At 37.8% G+C, this 18,178-nt stretch overlaps 1 protein-coding gene across 12 annotated transcripts in view; it reads right to left on the bottom strand.

Annotated features, from left to right (window-relative positions):
* DMD (dystrophin) overlaps positions 1-18,178 on the bottom strand; it is a 1,043,904-nt gene that overhangs the window by 110,955 nt on the left and 914,771 nt on the right. For all 12 annotated transcript variants that reach the window (XM_063182212.1, XM_063182260.1, XM_063182196.1 and 9 more), the window contains one exon: positions 7,023-7,083. In XM_063182212.1, the coding sequence (XP_063038282.1) occupies positions 7,023-7,083 (61 nt within the window). The remainder of the gene's footprint in view (positions 1-7,022; positions 7,084-18,178) is intronic.

Raw genomic sequence — 18,178 nt, 5'->3', positions numbered from 1 at the left:
AGTTGTCAGAAGTCGTCTCCTCTTTGTCTGTCATCTAAATTAAGTACGTAATTGATCTTTAAAAAAAAAAGGAAAATTCTGACAGGCAAATCTTTCTATTTCTTTTCTTAATGTGTCTAATCTTTTCAAGTTCAAAGCATTCCAGTGGAAATCAAACACAATTCCTATTTTAGAATCCTGCTTATTAAGCACACTGTTTAAAAGATGGGCTTTGAGTAGATAGCAATACATTTTAGCTATCAGGAGCAGCTGTAAAATCTACTTTTTAATGGAAGATTTGGCATATACTCTATAAAATAGGGCCATATTGTATAGATGTCACTCAACTTTGTAAAGCTTATATTGGCTTTGTAATTTTTCATTCATTTACTTCAGTTGTTAAGTGCAGCCAGGCTACATTGAACAACTGGAGCAAAATGAAGCTAATAGAAATGAAGTAAAATTCAAGCAAAAATCACATTCAGCTTACAATAAATGTTACAACTTCAGCTAAAATAAAAGTAAAATATTTAATGTTATGTAATTATATTCTGCTACACTATAAATACATGAACTCCTTGCACAGTAATAAAAGTTTACTTTTTCACACTATTGCCTATAAAAACAGTTCATATATTAATCTCCTAGTTCCAGAGCTGGAAAGCAAAGACTAGCTACATTTAATAGATTTTAAATGTTGATATGTTCCCTTTAATTAGGAAAATAAGAAAGTCAGATTCCATCCAAAATTCTTACCCAGCTCATTACCTGCATAACACATCTTAAGATTTAACCTGCACAAAAATTATCCTTACATTGTTCAACCCCTCTGTAATGCTTAACACGACATACTCTCCATGAGCATTTGCAGTGAATGGATTTGAAAACAAAGCTAAAGACCTTTACTCTCCACTTGACCATGGGCAGGGTCCCATCAAGAGGACCAGGTGCTGTGCAGGTGCCCAAGGGAGCTGCTCTCCACCCTCCACCACAGGCACTGTGTTTAGGGAGGGAAAGCATAAACACTCACTCACTGCCCCAAACCAGAGGATACAGCCCTGCCCTCAGCATCCACACCAGCTAGGATGCACTGAAATTGCTGCTGAGTACTTATAATTCATTTAAAAACAAATTTAATCCCCTTCAGTTGGTTCTGTGGCGAGGGCAGTAACTCCCTGCTGACAGATGGTAATGAGGAGCAGACCCACGGCATCTTCTCGGAGTGCTCCCGCTCAGTCAGCAGGAACACATCTGTTTATAACCTCTGCTTTCATTATAAAGGTAGTTAAAGGCTCAAGATTTCTCATTTATTTACACTCTGAGTTTAAATTTTAGTGACAAGTTTTGGAAGCAAGTCTTCACAACCCTACCAATCATAAAGAAAATCTCTGTGCTTGGACAAACCTCTAAGAAATATCATTTAGGTTTTTATGCATGACAGCATCAGAATTTACATCAGATAAAGGCAAAATGAAAAGTATTGTACTTTTTCTTTCCTTCACAATAGTTTCAATTTTGCTATGTAGAGTTCAGAATTGAAAGACAGGAAAAAACCATAATAACTATGCTTTTGAGATGCGAAAATAATACTTTTTTTTTTTTTTGTATTTGGTAGATAGGTTAACTGTTAGCCATACACATGGTTTTCAAAGCTTGCTCACAGCTTCACTCACTGCATATACATAATCATACATTATTTATTTATGGTTCTCCGTGTCTCTCTCTGCTCTGTCTGACAGATATTTCCTACTTCCTTTTGTGCCTTGTACTTATCTACATTCTGCAGAAGAAACAATTAACCCAAGTGATTTTCTCAGAACAGCATTTCTTCACTTTTTATCTTAGCAGAATTTAATTCAGATACATTCATTTATCCTGTCTCTAAGTTGAACAAAAGTAAAAGAATCATGGCTTTAATCTGTTTGCTTTTACAATGAAAACTCAGGGGTCTTAGCTCTTTTTTTTTCTGTGTTGAAATTCTGCATGGTTAAACAACAATTGAAAGGGAGATTAAAAAATAAGACAACAAAGAAGTATGTTTATAGAAACTGGCCTGCTAGATCTCCAGTGTGACATAGAAAAAGAATGAAGGATCTAAAACTAGCAAAAAATGTATGTCACAAGCTGATACATTAAATGCAAATCAAATATTCTCATAGGAAACTACAATGTGCAAGAGAGTGAGCAAGTGGAGATGCCTTGTCCTTGGAGTTAGCTCACTGCATAGCTAATTTATAGAGAGAGGCTCACATGGATCTTCTCAAGGAGTCAAAGCTCCTGAGAATCCAGCTTTGTCCTCAGCAGGACAAAGTTCAGTGAACTGCTATAATCTGTATAAGAAAATAAGCTTGGCTGGGAAATAACTTGGAAGGTTTCCTTTGTGGGAAGCACTGAGATGAAAGACTACTGTATTTTTGCAGAAGCATTTAAAATCCTTCAAAAGAATGGGCACAGCAAGAGGGTAAGAAGACAGACACTATTAACTGGCAAGCTAGATACACGGAAGAAGAATAATGTCAAAGATTAGAACAAATATAGAAGTCACACCTACTAGATTTCAACACATTCCCGATGGCAGGACTACTGAATATTCTTTTAGAGAAAGGATGTTGCAGACTTCAATCCCACTCCTCCTCTTTAATCTGAGGCAACAGAGATCTCCTAACACTGAGTAATGGGCAAGTGTGCAGAGCAGAGGATGAGAGAGGCACGAGAGAGATGCAGACATGGTTCAGAGCAGAGCTGCTTGTCCCCTTGTGCCCTGGGAGGACAAACACTGCAGAGGGATTGGGTCCTGCAACATGACCAAATATTTCTTCTGATGCTGCAAAATGGGAAATAGACACTTGATTTTGTTACCTGTCACTGCTTGAAAGCAGCTTCTTTCTCTGTTTGATTGGAAGATAAGAATATGCAAGAGCATGCATGCACACGTGAGATCCCTTTCATCAGGGGTGAGCTCTGCTAAAATGTGATCTAACCTGAATTACAATGTAAAAATCTGCAGCCTCCCTACCTTTATTATCTGCTTTTTTTAGAATTTGGGACCTTTTTTTTTAATCTTTAGACACATATTCAGTTGTCTGTGAGGTGTGCATTTCTTCCATTTGCTTTTCAGATTGCTAATGTAGATTAATTGCCTGTTTTGTCTTCTAAAAACTTAAATTTAGAAATTTTAATGAATACCTAAAGCATTAATAAAGAGTACAGACATGCCTGTGCCTGCTTCTTCCTTTCCATTTTCTAGGTTGCACTGCAGTAAAAGCAGGATCATGGTCTTCAAAGAACAGGACTGATTAAACTGAAAACTATATTTTTATAGTCCTCTCCTTCTGTAATCTAATGAAACCTTTACATTCTGTACTAGACAAAAGGAATAAATCAAGGAGAAAAAAGATCAAAACAAAAAGGATTGGATAGAATGTGTTTTCAAGCAATTTTACATGTTTTACCTCAGAGGCAAAGCAGAGGGTTTTTTAACTGAGTAGCACCTCATGGTCTGAGCAAGTTCTCAGTGCCCTGGCAGCTATGACCACCTGCAGCTTGGGATACTTCTGCTGTCCTGGCACACAAAAAAATGATTTCCTCAGTTTGCTGGGGAAGAGAAAGCTGGGGCTGGAGTTCTGGTCTAGCTTGTCATCTCCATAAGGAGGGAAGCACATGAAGGGGTGGAGGGAAATGCAGCAGCTGATGCAAGGCCATTGAAAGGCAATTTCCATGAGGCTGACACTGGGCCAAGAAAGAATCCAATGCCAGACACCAGGAACAGCTGAAACAGGTTGCACACTGTTGATAATTATATTGTCCATGGCAATGTTGCCTATCCAAATACAATTTGAAACAAAAAAAAAAAAAAAAAAAACCAAAACCAACTGGTGTGAATAAGCTCAAGAGGGAATTATTGAAGCTTTAGAAGCAACTAGTTGCTACAGATTAATCAGCTGTATACACATGTAATTTTAACCAGGAAAATCACTCGTCTTGAAGATACCTAACCATAAATAAACATTGGTGCTGAAGACTTAGCATGAAGTACTGCCTGATTTACAGATTATTGAGTGCAATATCATCACAAATGAGAAAGTGATGAGATAAAAATATTTAAGCATCAAGGGAAAAAGATAAAATGAAAACCAGTAAAATGTGTAGCAAATCTGGTTGATGAAGAGGGCTAACACTAATATTCTAATATTGATGACAGAAAGAAAATTATATAAATATGCTACCTGTATTGCCTCAAAGACTAAAAAAGAGCATGTTTGTTTTAAAATCCAAAAAGGTACAGAAAATTTTTTTTTGTTTGTAAATATGCAATATGAGTGATGAGAATGAATGAAAAACAAATCACTGAGGATAGCTGGAGAAGGCAATAGATATATTGATATATCAGCTCAGTAAGATGCATTAAAACTTGACCACTTTGTTTTACATCTCAAAGGCAGCAAGTTTGTGGCTAAATTAAAACTTTAATTAAACTAGTAATGTATGACAGATGTACTTGACCCCTTAACCAAACAATCAGTAATTTGGTACAGGCTCCGAAGCAAGTAAAGACCTGAGCTGTATCCAGGCCAAGAACTCCTCTAGAAGCTCCCAAAGGGGCAGAGTGACCCAGAGAGCATCGAAGCACATGAGCTTGGGACAGGGATTGTGTGAGTCATGCATGCACAGCAGGTGGCTTTTCCAAGGGTCTTTTATCAAAGAACAAAGAGGGCTGTGGGTACAAGGAGGTACACACATACCCTTCCTCCTGTGTTAAGGCTGACTACAAGCCAACCACATCTGGCAGCCCCAGGGAGGCACCTCAGGGAGCTCTCCCTGCTGGGCAGTGTGGCTGCAGGGCAGTGACCTCCCCTTGCCCTGGGACAGCTCTCAAGGTCACCCCTTGAGGCAGAGACCTTTCTACAAACAACCAACCAACCTTTGGATGCGTCCAATTCAAATTCTCTAAACTGCAACTGGACTGCACAGCAGTGACTCTCCCTGGAAATGGGACTCCTCTCAAGGACTGGGATTCCTTACCTGAGACTAAGGAATCCTTCCTTACCCAAGGCAGAGAGACCCCTTACTTATGGACCTTGGTAAGTGGCTGGTAGCATGCTGAATAAATATTAATGAAATCCATGCAGATAATTCCTTTAGACATATGCCATTGTCCAAGTCTGAGACTAAGTCTGGACCTAGCCACAGCTGAGCTCTACCAGGACTTTAGAAAGCAAGAGGGTCTGCTCTGAAACTCATGACCCATTGGGAGGGTCTCCCTTATCCTTTGGCTCTTTGGTCAATATGTAAATAATTTGAAATAGATTTGAACTTGATTTTCCTTTGTATAACGTAGTAACTAATAGAGTGAACCTTGCTGTTGAACTTTACTAAGATGCACTTTTATAAATTGATACTAAACCCACACTTGTTAATACCTCTGACACTGATCCTTCAGGCAATCTGAATCACTCGTTTGTGACAAACTAGAGCAGTTGGCAGGATCCTAAATCAGGATCCACAGCATAATGCTACAACTGTTTATGGCTATTAAAATGGTCTTCAAAGTGAACAAAATAAACATGTTTTTTTTTTTTAATTTGTAAATGGCCTAGAACAGAAGACTAAAAAGTAGGAAGGAGTAAGCAGAGCCAGTATTGACCATTTTAGCCAGTTACCCCTGGCTGCTGGGTGTGAGTGGCACAGACAGAGGTGCCAAGCACAGGATGAAGTGCATTCTTGCCTACTTCAAGCATTGCCAATCTCCCCTGCCCATAATGGCAAGTCATGCCATGTGAAAGAGAAAAGGAGGATCTTCACCTTCATGTTAGTGCCATAAACTGAGTCTTACATGGCAGAGCTTTGACTTTCTTTCCAGCCTGTCTCTGGTATACTGCCCCTCCTTCTTGAGAGAGCTTTCCAGTTTCTTTGTGACTGTTCCATTATTCATAGCCAAATGCAAACACCAGAAAACTTACAAGCTTAATGCAACAGTAAACCAGCTTAGCCAGGTACAACTGAACCTCTGAACCGCACCACAGAGTTTCCTTCAAGCATATCTTGCTTTAAGGCTGCTGTGGAAGTTCACCCTCTTGTGAAAGTTGCAACTGAAGTGCCACTGCAAGAGCCTTCTGTAACCAAATGGCTTCAGGGAAACTGGTTGAGCTTGCAAAGTGTTTAGGGAGTATAAAGAGGAGCCATGGGAATAACTATATTAAACAACACCCATGTCTTTGTTACTTGCACTACAGTGTTTATAGCTGGTATTGCATCACCTATTTCCTTGAGAAGTAGGATAAGCAGTTCAAAGTACATGTTACAGGTAAAGAACTCAAAAGAGAGGAATAAAATGTATTAAACCATCTTTTTTTTGTTGTTGTCGAGTGGTGGCTCTGTTTAGGGCATGAGAAGCAGGTAGGTATTTCCAAACTGTGATTTTTAAAAAATGTTCTTCGCATTTGTTGTGCAGACATATCTTTTAAAGCAAACTAGTTTAATTTTGGAGCTAAACTCAAAAAGATTAGGCTTTAGGGACTGGTTGCCCCTCATAATTCCTCAGCTATGGACTTTACCAAGTAGTGTCCCTAAAGGAATTCATAGTACTGAGTATGTGCATTTAAAACCATTACAAAATATTAAAATTATTAATTAATTACATTATTATGAACTATTTAAAAATTATAGGGTTAAAAAACCCCTAGTGAATCACATTTACAACTGCAATTCAGAATGTTGGGGGCTTGTTTGGTTTTGAAAAACCTCCCATACACACACACAGAGGGCAACAGCACAATTTAAATTATAATCCAGGTACCTCAAAGCTTTACTTCATTTGCAGGTGATTTATAGCAGCATAAACCCAAACAACTTACAAATCAGGGCATCCTACTGTGTTTCTAGATAACTAGCACGCTTCTGTGAAATGTATTGCAGGTTTCGTTCCTTTTTGTCCTTCCCATTTAGACACCATAGGAGCACTTCACAATCATTTAAGAAAATTACTAACTCTCCTCTTACATAAGAAATGAAAATAGCTGGAATGAATTACTATTTATACTCACTTGATATAATACGGCACTTTGTTTGGTGAGATTGCCCTCTCCCAGGGGCCTTGGACAGAAGCTGTTAACAACAAACAAACAAACAAATAAATAAATAGCTGCACACATACACTCATACATACAAACATACCTAGAAGAGAAACGTGGAGGTCAAACAGGAAAGACAACGTTAATCTCTAGAATTACAATTTTTCTCTTGGCCACGTCGAGCCAGGTCTGTTTGCTCAGTTACCCGTGGAGGCAGGAAGGATTAACCTGCTGTTCTGAAACCTCTGTCCTAATCTGAGAGAAATTGAACTCATTCAGCTGCAAAGATAAATACAAAAACTCCTTGAAAGCTAAGCTCACAGAACAGATACGAAGCAGAGCAAGCAACATATGATTCTGGGGTGTTCTCTTGTAGGATTCCTCCTGCTAAGGTGTTTGACTGGGTTTTCTTCTATTTCTTTCCTTGTGTGGTCAGCACTTCTCATCCTTCTAAGAACAGAATTATGCACTTGTTTGCACTTTATGTTGAGTGAAATTACACTGAGAGACCACCATATTTTGTTTGTTTTTACTCCCTTACTGACTTGCTCTAAATGGTGGGCATTTTTATTCTTATTTCTCCACATTACCAATTGTGTCTTACTGTTTTCCAATGACAGCAGATAATGGAGAAAATGACAGTATGATCACAACAAATAGAGAGGAAATAACTTTGCCCACTTTTGGCTATCATGGTGTTAAATGTCAACATCAGCTTGCAGCACAATGAAAATATTTTGTAAAAGAGGTTTCTATAAAACTCATTTGACAAAAGAATTATAAATGATTTTTTATTAGAGGCAGAGATAATTTATAATTTAGGCCATAATCAGGGAGATAACTTTTTTATTAGGAATTTTTTATATGTCAAAAAATTAGAGCCAAGATTTTTCTTTCTTTAATATAATGATTAAAACAGAAAACATATGAAGAGTAATCTAATGGAGGAAAAAACCCCAGCCTGTTGGCTTCACCCAGTATAACCCTTCTTTTTAGTGACCCCTGCTGTTCAGAAAGGAAAGGAACTGTTACCGGGACAACTAGGAATTAGCTTCTTGACCATTTGGCTCTATTTTCTTTCCCTCCCTTACTCAAAATAGATACTTTAAAAATGCCACTCCCAACCTGCTTTATCAAAATCAACAAATCACAATACATAAAAATGATAATTACAAACATACATATTTAATCTATTTTGTACCAGATTCACAGAAGTCAGTCTGTAGAATGAAGTTTAGTTTCTCTCTCTTGTCCACATATTGGAGTATGGACGAGAGTTTGAGGAAGGAGATTAAATGTGCTTCTAAAATGGTTGTATAGGGAAATCTCACTAGTTTTGCATATGAATTGTGGAAAAGGGTTGGAGGGAGAATAGGAAATCCAACAAGGGGACAAAAATCAACCATGGGAGAAACTGGTGCCATTATAGACAGTCTGAAGAGGAAAAGGAAGAGCAGGTGGAACCAGGATACAGGCTGGGAAGAGGGTGAAAAAATTTCATTTAAATTTTGGACAATGCTAAGAAGCTATGGTAAGGAAAGAATATGTTTGGATGAAAGAGAATCACGGAATGCTTAAGGTTGGAAGAGACCTTAAAGATCACATAGTTTCTATTTGCCTACCAAGGACAGGGAACCTCCTATTAAACCACATTAATCAGAGCCCCATGCACAATGGGGAATCCATAACCTCTCTGGACAACCTTCCAGTGCCTCTCCACTCTTGCAGTAAAGAATTCCTTCCTAACACCCAATCTCAACCCATCCTCCTTCATCTTAAGGCTGTTTCCCCTTGTCTTATCACTACATGCCCTCATGAAAAGCCTCTCTCCACAAATATGATAATCCTATTTCAGATTGCTGGTGGCCAAGGAGTTCCAAAAATTCTGCCTCAGCACCTCTGCATGTTCTGCTGTTGTCTTCAACCCCCAGCCAGCCATCTGTAGCTAAGATGTTGTTGCTTTCCTATTACTTACATTTACACAAATTCATGTTCTTAAAAGAAGAAAAGTAAATTTCAAAGGTATGAACCACGAGAATCAGTAACTCTCAAAATGTGCAAGAAACAGAATTTTAATTAAGGTGTTAGATCTCTTGGAAAACCAACACACTGCACTGCCATTGAAGGCTGTAGCATGGCCCACAAACACAGGAGCACAAAACCACACGCACTTTCAAATACAAACACTGAAATATACACCTAATTTATATATGATAAAATAACCCTTCTTGGGCCAGGCACTGCCCTTTGGTTCTGTGTTCATGGACTGCATGGCTGAGGAGCTGTGGAGGCCAAGGCTTCTGCCCATTGAGCTGCTCCTCCTGGCAGCCTGAGCTGCAGCTGCTCAGTTCCCGTGCTCTGCCACAGCCTCAAAGGATGTAACGATACAATCGGTTATGTGATTTGTAGAAATGCAAAAAGTATCAAAAATAGAATATTGTGTAATGTTTTGATGTTAAAAATCTCAAAATAACCCCATTTGCAGGTTCATACAGAATTCTTAATCATGATGCTTAAATATTCTTTCTACTTTTAAGAAGAAAAACTGCTGCAAATATAATTTTGATGACTGCTTAAATATTCTCCATTCTAGATAGCAATAGGAAACAAAAGCTAAGGAGTTAGAGATCACTGTTTCATTTTACACTATCAGTTACTATGAGATTTCTTTACATGTTTTCATTCAGTAATTCTAACCTAATGTGTGCTAATATGTGGTCCATCAACCAGTTCTAAAATTCTTACTCAGTGACAATTGTAGAGTTCTTACCCATGGCCAATGGCATCAAGTGAGAAATAATTCAAATCAGATTACACTAAATTATCATTTTTGAAAGCAAAATACCCTTCAGTATTAACTAAAAATTGACCTTGTTCCATATTTCTCTCCCAAGAAATCATTAATATTCCCAATGGGAATACTACCAAGTTACAGTTGTTCTACTTTAAGATTTGTTTTTAATTCAACAGCTAAAGGACAGAATAGAATGCTGCATATTTTTCAGAAGATGTATTTCATCTGTTGCTTCTGAATTAATCTGGGTAAGAGCTTTGCAGTCATAACTTATTATCACAGAATCTTACATATGATAGTGTTCTTTATCCATTAGAAGAGGAACAAATACTTTTGCTTTCATGAGAGCTCAGTGCTATAGGAATAACAAACAATTCTGTGATATTCTGCATAATTGGATTTAGTATTCCTTCAAGAGGTTGCTGTGAAGCTGTCTATAATACACTTCTGGTTTCCTGGATGATTCTAACCTTGCATAAATTTGAGTTGACAAAAAGTGCAGTACTTTTTACAGCTATACACAAAGAATAATCATTTCATTTTTGGCAGAAGCCCAGAAACTGAGACTAGCTCTTTCTTATCTTTGGTTATCAGTACAGGTTTACTATCCATTCCAAAAGTAGTACAGGTAAATGGTTAAATCAACCTAAACGTCTTGCTAGCAAAGACTTTATATATATATATATATATATATATATACACATGCTGTAGTATCCCTGTGTGCTACAGCACTGAAGAAGCAGACATTTTCCTGTTTGCTGAGAGTAATTCCAAAGTATTTTATTGCTTGAGCTTGCACAGTGTAAGAACCCATTACCATACACCCAGCTACTTTCAATGCTGTTGTGACTGAAATTAAATAACCACCACAAAATACAGGGCATTTTAAGAGTGAATTTAAATTTCCCTACGCTTTATTTGAATTGACATGTATTTTAATGGTTACCTAATTTTTGAGTTTTATTTCTTTCTGTAGATGTTCTAAGAGCTGAGACTTGTTTTGCCTGTGAACACAGTTCTTGCTGGTAAGCAGACATTCTTACTTGTTGGCAGAATGTATAGTGAAATGGTGGCATGCTGGCTCTCTGAACTTCAGTACTGTTTTAATCTATGCAGGGATCTGAATGAAATATTAAACAGGATGATAGTAGTTGATACTACAAAAAAATAATCTTATAAATATTTCACTTTAGCAATGCAAACATAATGAAAAATACATGTTTGTTTACTAATGGTAAACTATTCCTTCAGCTATTCAAAGAGTAAATTTGGTATGTCCACATTTAAATGTTACTCTCAGTGGTCCTCATTTAAATAGTCAGCACAGACTTTTAGTGTGTGCTATGTATCATATGAGTGTACTTTTTCAGTTCTAAATAAAAAAAAAAAATCTTTTGACTTAATTTTCACTAAGAGGTTTTGGACAGAAACCACAAAGAAGCATTGTGTAGTGCTCATACACTGTTACATATATCCTGTCAACTATTTTTTTCTCACTGTTAGAAATTAATTATATTTACTATATATTCACTTTAGCATTGTAGTAGTTAAAGGTGAGCTCATTTTTACATCCCCATTATCTTGTTTGGTGGCCATCGTGTCTGTAACTCAGCAAGATGCTGAATTATGTTCACATTTCACATTTAATGATAATAATTCTCTGACTCAGCCTGGAAATTCTACCTGCATGACCTGTGTGACTTACACTGTTCTTACCTAGCATTAACATCATTAATACCTTAATACAAACTTAGAGTTAAGAAACTATTTATTTATTCACATAAAATTAGTTTTGATGCCAATTATTTTCACTGCAGCAAAGTATGGATTTGGTGACTTCAGATAAAGGCAGGCAGGGAGAAAAAAGGATGAGATGATCTTTGCATCAGGAAGACTCTGATTCTGAATCAGAATTTCCCATCTGTGTAAGCTGCTTCAACTTTTCAAAGAAGATTCATTGAGTACTCAACATTTTGATTATTTTCAGATAACACCTTTACAAATGAGAAAATGCTGCTCTCCAGAGACTGTAAGGAGGTCATGCTTTTCCTCCTTAGAGAACATGCTGAAGAAATATTTCCCCACCATAATCAGTGCATGATGCAGGCTGGCAGGATGCCATCTCCAAAATGCATATCTGCATGGCAGTGACATAATAGAAGTGTTTGCATAACCTGCAAGCTCTTTGCAACAAATGCCACTATATACCTGTAAAAGATAGGGGCTTTTTCAGCTAAGATTTAGATTGATTTCTAAATTATGTGAATTTTTTATTATTCTAGGCAAGACTGATGAACAATCAGACCATGTTGTGCAGCACTGAGGTCTAAAATTGCTTGATGTAGCTGAGAAACTGATGTCAGAACACATCAACCACTCAGCTGAGAAGCTGCAAGGCAGAAACATCAATCCAAACCCGCCTTTCAGAAGGTCTGCACAGCTTAGGGTCTGTTCTTCTCCAAGCCCAGCTGCACATGGGGATGCATTCATGGGTATTTTGGGAATAGAGAGCCCCTTCTCAGCTTGGATTCTGCCCTTCTTAAGTCCAAGCAAACATTCACTACTTCCCTGGAACACCATCAGCACTGTCTGTCACCGCAGCACACGTGCAGACCTTTACCAAATACACCATATTTAGAGCTCTTCTCTAACCAGAGAAGAGGCATCTTCAATGATTAAAAAAATCTCTAAGAGACTTCTAGTCATTAAAAAAGTTCAACATGTGATCAGAATCAATTATGACAATCATTTTAGAAGAGTTAAAAGAGGCAATTCCATCCTGTGTTTCCTGCTGGAATCTTTATGGCCAACTTCAGATTTATCATCTGCAGCTTAGGGTCAACATTATATGGTAAGACCTAAATAATGCACACCTTTAATCATGAACAGTGTTCCAAAAGTTTCCAAATGCCACTTTGTATTGTGAAATATAAAATCCATCTAGTGCTCATTTTCTTAAATGTCACACAACTGTAAAATGGCAGAAATACAAGAATCTACTTGTTTAATAGCAGAATACTGAATGAAATAGAGCAAAGAAATATAGATAGAGTTTATAATGGCCCACATACAGCTACTCCACATTGCTAACTTCTGTTGCACTCTTATTCTCTTAAAAATGGAGTCTCTAAAACTGGCTGATCAAATGAGGTTATAAAATAGCCTAATCAAATTGCTGGTAGGTGATTTTTGGCAAATTAAATTAGATAAATAGGAAAATAAATCTTTGGTAAATATTCCATGTCTTTCATAGCAAAATAGAACAGAAAAATTCTGATATCCATATATAGAATATGCCTGTTGTATCCTAGTCCTGGAGCTTGAGAACAAAAGAATGGCTTAAACTGAACACAATAATAACATAATGCATAATGAAAAACTGAAAGCTCACTGTAAAACTAAGTCTACTAACTTTATTCCAAAAGTAGGCATAAAGATAACCTCTCAAAATATGGCAATGTTTTACTACTCCTAAAGACTTTTAGCAATCAGGCCAAGGCAAGGACTATCAAAAGATGTAGCTATGGCCATGATGTTCTAAACAAGGGAGAAATGGACTGAAGGCATTTTCTCTTAACTTTAAACCTGATGTACATCTCACATAAGTCTTGAGGTTGAATTGGTGCCCAGTGTTCTTAGAAATTCACCATGATCATCACAATGGCAAGACCTGTGAAGTGTATTTGGTTTTGTTGGTAATTTGCTAGTTTTTCCTTTTTCAGAAGCACATGTATTTCCTTTGCATTTATACTGAAGTAGAAAAAGATTTTTCTAGCAATCATGTTCCTCTAGCTAATATGACCATATTTAAATGTATATAATAGATAAATACTTTTTTTACCAGTACATTTAAATACAATAATAAAATCCCTCTGCTTTCAGAGAGTTCTCAGATCTTAGGCTGATTTGTGTCCACTTATCCTCTATCTTTATTCTACTACCTATTGATATTTTCTATTCAAAACATTTCTTGTGATATCTAAACATATTAAACCATTTTGCCAAAGGACATGGATGAATGGACATGTTTTTCAATGTTTGCTTGTCATATATATCTGAAAGACAATATGATATAATGCATGCAGTGACAAATAAGAGGGAAAGATACAGTTGCTTGCACTGGAAAATAATCTATCAGATGGATGGGTAAAGTGTCCTAAGAGTCATAGAGCCCTCTCATTTTTAGACTTGGATGTCTCAATTAGGAGGACTTGCCCTTTTAAAGATATCTGCCTGTGCAAGAAAGAGCTTCCCTAGCCTTTGCTTTGCATAATAATCTGAGCACTCACACAGAAGGTGGGAGAAGTGAGTACTTGACTTCTCTCCCAGCTTGGAGGAATTCAGAGCCACATCTCCAGCTTCTCAGGAGAGTGGGCTAAATAACTGAAGGAAACACAAAGGCACAGAAATGAGAAGAAAAAAGACTCAGATCTGAACCTGAATAGCTCTGAGCTTATCCTGAGAAGGAGAGACCTACGATACACAGCCTACTCCTCTGATTTTTATTTTTAAGCAGCAATTATCTGCTATTAAATGCAGCAGCTGCACTCTGATCACTTACAACACAAACTGGTGGCTCCAGCATTTGTCATCTTTCTGTTTCTGAATGAAAGCTGCTGAGGCTGCCTCATCTTGTGTTGAATTAAGTTCTGCTCTTACAAGTCCAAAACTGAAAGGCACAGTGAGGCATCTCCTGTTAGGTATCTCCAGGTCCTAGCACAAATTTAGGTATGAGGATTTGTCGGAGTTTCATTTTTCTCTTTCTCTTCTGTTTTATGGTTGATTTATGTTTGCTGGTTGTCGGTTTCTCTTCCCGGCTGTTTTATGTCCGGAGATAGCTCAGGGATGCCACTTGCTCGGTTTCTCGGCTGTTTCAAAGACTTGGAAAGGCCCAGGGTGGCCTTGGACAGCCCGCGCTTCAAAGGACGAGGAGAGACTTCTGATCTTGTTTCGGTCTCAGTGTTTATTAATTGTTTATCTAAAAGATTTTCTTTCAGCCCGACAGAGGTCTGCACAGCAGTCAGCCATGGGCACACTCCCGAGCCTCCGGGGCGGTCACTTATCTTTATACCCGAAGTTACGTGTACAATATTTATGATTTTTCCCCAATACCTTCTATTCTTATTAACCGGTGCACCTTTAGTAAAGACCAATCCCAAAGTGCCACCATCACCACAGAAGATGGAGGCCAAGAAGAAGAAGAAGAAGGACAGGACACGCCCCAATTCCTCCATCTTACTTCTCTAGACCCCCCTGTACAGAAATCCTAAACCCTGTGTATTATACTCTAACTAACTTATCCCTTCACCATTCACCCCAGTGAAATCCTCCCAGTCCTCATACAGATGTTATCTCCTGTGTAGGATCAAAGTCCAGCCACCAGACACTTCTGGCAACATTCCAGGACTCCCGAGCCCCCCAAGGGTGGTCTTGGTTGCTCTGCACCCTCATCCTGAGGTGCTGAGATCCCACAAGGATTTAACAGGCTGGTACTGACAAATGCAGGCAGCAAAAGCTCATAGCCTGGGAAATATGAATCACAAAATTTGGCTATGGGTACATCAGCCTTTTAGCCTTGCAAATCTACATGTTCTTTCTGTTCCTTGTATTCCCAGTTTTTTCATGTTGATGAAAGTCCATGTTATCTGAGCTTGAAAACCACTGGAATCTTCCAGTCATAATCCAAAGTAATTGCCAGTTATATGGTGAGCACTGTTTCATGCAGTCACTTCACTGACATGCTATACTTACTAAAAGATGGTTCATACTGGGGCTGGACAGTAAATTACAAGGTTTGCTCATGGTTTTTAAAGATGTAACACCTATTTTTCAGCAATCACCAGCCATGCACATGAATGAACAATCACCAGCAATGCACATTAAGAAGTGTGAGTGATTGCTGAATAGCACTGCAAATGATATTAGAAACAGTCTGACATCAATGCTACCTCTCACTTATTGCATCTCAAAAAGAGTAATAACTATTGTGACATGCAATAGTTATGTGTGGGTCTTCCAACAAGAGAAATGAATCTCATTTTTTGTAAGAGGCACAATCACAGAGAAAAATACAGATGAAGTCAAAATAGTAAAATTATTCCAGAGGAGTCACTGAAAACTTTGGAGCTGGCATTGTGTTTAAAATTTGCAGATATTCTTTTTCACACCTCAGTTACTGTATATAATTCCCAAATTAAGCACCATCATCCATGAAAGGATCACAGATTTTTCTTGTAATTACTTTGCTAAATATTTACAAGTTTCTTTTTAATAGAAAGATCTCATTTTTACAGTGGTTTTACACCATGATTTAGAGAATTCTAATTAAACAAGTCTAAACAAGTCCTTCGAAGCCAACAAACTCACTCCACAAATCCATGATATCAAGTTTTTTTCCCATTTAATTCATTTATCAGATGTATCTTAACTATTGTTGTGAATTCTGTGTGCCCTTGGCAAGGAATGAACTGAGCTGGAGCTGGGACTGCCTCTGTGGACACTGGCAGAGCAAAATGAGTTTGGGGAAGCCTGAAGGGCAGAGGCTCAAGGAGTGGGGTGAGAGAGCCCATTAAAAAATGTAGAAGGCCTGGAGAGAGGCGAGTTCATGTGAAAGGTCATGGCCAGTTTTGATAAGTCTTTTACGATTGAGGGAGATCCAAAGCCTTAAAGGAGAGAGACACAAGTGGATCCCATTCCTTTGCCACTATCTCTTTAATTTACAGCCAGGAAACATCTGAATTGTCCCATGCCGCAGCATTGATGAACACTGGCACTTGGTCATTTAAAAGATGAAAGAGTGGAAAAAGAATGTTGAACAGCACAAAAAGACAATGGAGAAAAACTCTGATTTTTAAAATGCCACAAATAAGAATACTTTTTTTTTTTTTTTTGCTTTTACACTCCTTATCTGTCTAGCTCACACCTTCTTTCCAATCTCTTTCAGAAATAGCTCTATGAATAGCCCTTAGAACAGGCTGTAAGTGCTCAGAAACAGGGACTACCACTTGATTTCTTGCCTCACAGGGTGTGACAAATATGAAGTCCCTGCATCACTCCCCCATTACTTTTGTGCTAGGTTTTCAACAGCCCCATGCAGCTTCAGTTTCAACCAAGCAGAAAAAGACAGATGATGCTATAATTTCTATGTATAAAATAATAACAAGCACATGAAAAAGTTACCATAATTAGCAGATCATATTTATTTCTTTCTGATAGGAGAGAAATGTAATTCAGTCACTGATTTTATGTGACCTGGACTGCAGTACCAGCCTCCTTGCAGAACTACTTAAAGGTATATCAACTATAAAAGGATAATTTTCATGTAAGAATATAAACAGATATTATTACTTGTACCTTAAGATGGGCAAGTGTGTATGGAAGAGGGAAAGTTGATGCTCAGTAGGGAGGATGAACTGATTGTTACTGGCAAATAAACTTGATATTCAATAAGCAATAGATTGCTTATTTTCCTTACTGATCATAGTTTGCACTGATGTTATGTGTATCTCAGCTCCTTAGATAAAAATGCTCTGAGTTTTGAGCTTTTAAAAGAAAACCATAAAAATTGCCATGATTAATCTTTTCACTGCTGTTGCCACAGACTGATCAACTTGGACTCTGTCTACCACATACAGAAACCTAATTTACAAGCCATTAAATTCAGCTTCATTTGACCTGCCTGATTTTGTTTGGCAACCTTTATGTCTGACTTGTTCACCCCCAAAAGTACAGCTGCAGAAAAACCACTGGTGCTGGATGGCAAGGACTGCGTCACCCTCTCCTGCACTGCTCTCTCTCTCCCATGGTTGTGCTTCCATCCATGCAGGGATGCAGCAGAGGTAGTAAAAAAGCATAAAAAGCATGGTATTTTTCTAGGCATAGTGATTGTACATGATAGTGGATGTTTTTGGAATTTGATGCTTATGAAAGATGGGACTGATGTATGTACTGGCAGTTTTCAGTGACTGCAGTTTTTAATGTGGGAAGTATGCTGCAAATGTTTTCAATTTTTGATATGGGAAGTATTCTGCAAATGTTTTCAGAACCTAACTTTTGTATGCATGGGTAAGATTATGTATTTGCACACACATCTAAGAGAGAGAGAACAAATAAGCAAATACAAATGGCCATTTTTCTAAGTGATAGTTGGACTATTTCCAAAATCAACACATTTTCACCTGACTCCTTTTCCTATGGGGATCCTCAAATGGCATGGAGTGTCCAGAATGATGTCCACAATTTGCTGGCTCTAATTAGTTACAAAGAAGAATAATGTCTCACTAGTGGTGGGTGGGCTAAAAGAGGTGACTATCATACACTGATCATCTTTTAGATT

Source organism: Melospiza melodia, chromosome 2, assembly GCF_035770615.1.
Source record: "Melospiza melodia melodia isolate bMelMel2 chromosome 2, bMelMel2.pri, whole genome shotgun sequence".
NCBI classification, from domain to species: Eukaryota; Metazoa; Chordata; class Aves; order Passeriformes; family Passerellidae; genus Melospiza; species Melospiza melodia.
This window is presented reverse-complemented; position numbering and strand designations above follow the sequence as displayed.